We start from the raw sequence: 4,611 nt of genomic DNA on the forward strand, positions 1-4,611 counted from the left end.
TGCCTGGATCCTCCCTCCTCCCCTTCTTGAAAACAGGGACCACACTGGCCCTTTTCCAGTGCTCTGAGACCTGGCCCGTGTGCCACGAGTGCTCGAATATTCTTGCCAGTGGCTGTGCAGTGACATCAGCCAGTGTCTTCAGTACCCTCGGAGGGAGCTCATCCGGGCCTGCCGACTTAAACGCATACAGTCCTTCCAAGTGACTCTGCACCATCTCAGGGTCAACGCTTGGTAGTCTGGTGCCCTGCTGTTGCGTCTCTATAATCCCATTGTGAGACTTGTCTTACCCCTCATTTAGGAACACTGAGGCAAAGAACTCATTGACGACTTCAGCCTTGTCCCCCATCTGTCACCACTTGCTTTTGCCCCATTCAGTAGTGGTCCTATACCGCCCTGGGCCTTCCTTTTACTCCCTATATATCTGAAAAACAACTTTTTGTTGTCCTTAACTTGGGATGCCGTCCTCAGCTCCGTGGTAGCTTTGGCCTTTCTAACTGCCTCCCTACAACTGCGAGCTGAGGAGGTATACTCCTCTTTAGTAATCTCTCCCAGTTTTCACTGATGGTCATGGCCAAGATCTGTCTGTCCAATGTAGTGCCATTCTATCACAGATGACACAACCATGTATTTGCAATTGGTGCTTTTGATGCATCTGAACTTCCTCCATTTCCTGGGGTGTGACTGTGAGTGTGTTAATTCCTTGTAATAACAGTGGTATATAGTGTATGAAGACATCCGAGATTGTTTCAGCAATTTAGAAAATTCTTTACCTTGTTTAAAAAAAAAAACCATGACCAATAGTAGGAATTGACAAGTTTGTACCAATAGATAAGGAACAGCCATGTTTCATAGGGCAAAACATATGAATGACTGTATAAAGTACTGCAATGTTTTTAAAAACCTTATGTGAACCCTGGATTCCAAACACTCATGCTATGTTATCACAGTTTGGAAAACTCTTTCTTTATTTTTAAGTCATTCATATTTTAATATAGATAAATATAATATGACATCCCTGGAAATAATTCATTCATTAGGATTTCTTCAGAACAAAGGTGATTTTTGTTTCCAGTGTAGAGCTCCTGTTGTGTGATCATTTTTTAAACCCCAGGTTTTTAAACGACATAGAATTAACAAGTTGTCAAAAGTAGATGTGTGTTATTCATTTGTAATTATATTTTTATTGTTATTTTTTACCTTTCGTTTCAGGAATTGAACTGTTTGGATTTTGGCAGGAAGTGAACATGGTTATCTCAGATTCTGAGTTGATGACAGGTATCCACTACTCCTGTGCAATACCAGGATTGATACAGTATCTTCAGAGTATCACTCAGCTTGTAATAGCAATGCTCTCAGTATCTGTTGACCCTGACATCTCAAGTAGCAGTTCACCTGTCACAGAAAAGAGGATGAATCCTTCTTTGCTGGTTATCCATTTGCTTCAGTCCAACTTCCATGAAGTGCGTCTGCTGATGTTAGAAACTCTGCTCCTCTGGTGGAAGCAGGTAAATTTGAAACAGGTTACAGGAGAGAAGAGATGCCCATTCAGCTTGCTTTCGGATTTGGAGGAGATGCTTCTGAAAATGACTGTGACAGAAAGTCACCCACAATGTTTTTGCAAGGTAGGAAGGAGCATCCAGCTGTATAGAGATTGTATATCTACTTCTTTTTAAAGGACCATTCTCCTGGATTTTTGACCATGCCTTTTTTGTCTTTACTTGTATGTGTATATCTCTTTCATTTAACATTAATCAGGAATTTTTGTTTAATTCTGCAATAGCCAGAAGGTTAAGAGTCAGTTTTTTTGCAGAAGAAACACCATCCTTTTTCTGACACTTATATGCTCATTAATTTTCTAGTACTGTCTGGGAAAACCTGCATTTTTTTCAGTTTGGCTTTATTTGAGTCAACATTTTGTTAGAACTAAATCTATGCACTTAAGAATTAAACTTACATCCTATATGGACTTGTATTTATCATGTAAAAAACAGAATATTGTTCTGAAGTTTATTACCTAGGTACACAGTATTAGCACATCTTAATACAGTGTCAATCTGTATAGTATTTATGTGAATCCAAGACAACTTTGACTTTAAGATGCCCCCCCACAAATAATTAGGCTATATTTGGTCCCGGCTGTGGTGCAAGACACGTGGCAGTAAGCCCGCTGCGCCCCTGTGACCCTAGGGACCCCAGCAGAGACCCCAGGACTCCCTGACAAGGCCCGGCCTGCCTACATGTAAGCAGGGGCCTGTGGAGGGAGGGACCTAGTCAGCTGGGAGGGGGCTGAGAGGGCCAAGGAGGGTCACGCCTCCCACCCTCTCCCCAGCTCCTACTTGGCCCAGTCCCCCAGGGAGCCGTGCAAACAGATCGCACAAACAGGTGCACTCCTGGGCCCGGCGGGCGAGTTAGCACGGGAGTTTGCGCAGGAGGGCGCGTGGGAGGGCCTGCGGCCCTGCCTGTGAGCCCCCTAGAGTAGACAGTCCCAGCCATAGCTAGCCCACCAGCGGCATGACATGGATGGGCACATGCCACACCCCAACAGTCCCCTCGGGGTCTGCGCCCCCACCCCACCTCTGGCACCTCAGGGACCACCACCCAGACGGAGCCCGTGGTTCTGGGCTCCACACAGACGGAGCCCCTGGCTCTCAGCTGCGGGGGCTGCCTGTCACTTTTTCAGGCTCTGGGGCCTGGGAGCATGGCCACCTCCTCTTGTGGGGTCTGCTCCCTACTGGCGTCTCTGGCGTGCCAGCTGGAGGAGCTCCAGGCCGCAGTCCAGAGACTGTGTGCCATCAGCAACTGTGAGCAGGAAATAGACTCCTACTGCCAGGCCCTTCTCCCCTGGGAGATGGAGGGTAGACCACGGTCTCCCTCCAGGACAAGGGAGGACTCAGGGACCTCCCTTAACGTCCAGGCCAGGGATTGGACCAAGGTGGTCAAGGGCCTCAATGCCTGCCACACCAAGGTCCCTGCCCTGCTGGAGCTTTGCAACAGGTACGAACCTCTTGCAGCCCCAGCAGAGCCTGCTGAGTTGCCAGCTCCCACAGCCAACACAGGCACTACTGTAGCTACTGCACCCACTCTTCCCCAAGACAAAACGCATTGTTTGTTGTGGGACACTCCATCCTGAGGGGGACCAAGGGGTTAATCTGCCACCCCGACCCCTTTGCCCGGGAAGTTTGCTGCTTCCTGGGAGCCAGAATCTGAGACATTGCGGAGAAGATCCCGAAGCTCCTCCAGCCCACAGACCACTACCCTATGCTCCTCATCCATGTGGGCACCAGTGACATGGCTCGGAGCGCTCCCAGCCGGGTCATGAGATGCTACAGGGATTTGGATGCGGGGCTAAAGGGTCTGAGGGCACAGGTGGTGTTTTCTTCGATCCTCCCAGTCTCGGGTTATGGGCTGAGGAGGGAGAGGAGGATTCAGGCAGTCAACCAAAGACTGCGGCGCTGGTGTCATCGGGAAGGCTTTGGCTTCCACAACCACAGTCAGCTCTTTGGAAAGAGAGGCAGCGAGCTGCTGGGAAGGGACAGCTTCTGCATCTCTCCGCTTGGGAGGAGGCTCTGTTCAGCCAGACTGGCTGACCTGCTCTATTGGCCTTTAAACTAAGACCACCGGGGGATGGGGGGACTACTGCCACTGCTGGTCCACTGAGTGGCCCTTGCAAAGCCAGCAGGTCAAGGCACTTAAGGGAACCCACCCCTGCCCCAGCCCTGGCACAAAATGTAGGCAGGGCAAAGGCCCCCAAAGGGACACTTGCCTGCCTGTACACAAATGCCAGGAGCTTGGGAAATAAACAGGAGGAACTTGTCCTCCTGCTAAATGCAAATAACTGTGATGTCATTGGTATAACGGAGACCTGGTGGGACTCCACCCATGACTGGACCACAGATATAGAGGAGGGATTGAGTGGACAAAAGGGGTGGGGGCGTAGCTCTCTCTGTCAAGGAAAGCTGTGCGTCCCTGAAAGCCAACATTGGCCCCCGCAGTGGAGGCATTAAGACCCTCTGGGTTAAAATCCGTGGGGAATATGGCACAGGGGATACTTTGGTGGGAGTCTACTGCAGACCCCCTACCCAGGGTCAAGACCTTGACCAGTAGTTTGCCAGGGAATTGGCTGAGGCCGCGAGCTCTCAGTATATGGTTGTCACGGGAGACTTTAACTACTCAGACATCTCGTGGGAGGAGCGCTCAGCCAAATCCTAGCAGGCGCAAAGCTTCTCTTGTGCATGAGTGACCTCTGTCTGACACAGAAAGTCTGTGGGCCAACGAGAGGTAAAGCACTGCTCGACATTATGCTGGCAACCGGGGATGAATTAATCAGTGATTTAACAATCAAAGGGAAGCTGGGTGATAGTGACCATGGGCTGATCACCTTTGCCATCTGCCGTAAAGCTGGCAAGTCAGTCAGTAATACAGAAGTCCTCAACTTCAGGAAAGCTGACTTTGAGAAGCTAAGAAGGCTTGTCAGTGAGGCCCTGAAGGGCCAGAACCCAAAGGGGAGGGGAGTTCAGGACGAGTGGTTGCTCCTCAAGGGAGCAATCCTGGATGCGCAAGCAAAGTCCATCCCGTCTCGGAGGAAAGGCAGCAAAAGGGCACAACAGCCCA

The 4,611-nt window shown here is 49.9% G+C and overlaps 1 protein-coding gene across 4 annotated transcripts in view; it reads left to right on the forward strand.

The window, feature by feature from the left end:
* Positions 1 to 4,611, forward strand: part of THADA (THADA, armadillo repeat containing) — a 368,709-nt gene that overhangs the window by 277,020 nt on the left and 87,078 nt on the right. For all 4 annotated transcript variants that reach the window (XM_019516368.1, XM_019516370.1, XM_019516371.1 and 1 more), the window contains exon 33: positions 1,210 to 1,622. In XM_019516368.1, coding sequence (XP_019371913.1) covers positions 1,210 to 1,622 — 413 coding nt within the window. The remainder of the gene's footprint in view (positions 1 to 1,209; positions 1,623 to 4,611) is intronic.

This window comes from Gavialis gangeticus, unplaced genomic scaffold (genome assembly GCF_001723915.1).
Source record: "Gavialis gangeticus isolate Ggan-Ray unplaced genomic scaffold, GavGan_comp1, whole genome shotgun sequence".
Lineage (NCBI taxonomy): Eukaryota > Metazoa > Chordata > Crocodylia > Gavialidae > Gavialis > Gavialis gangeticus.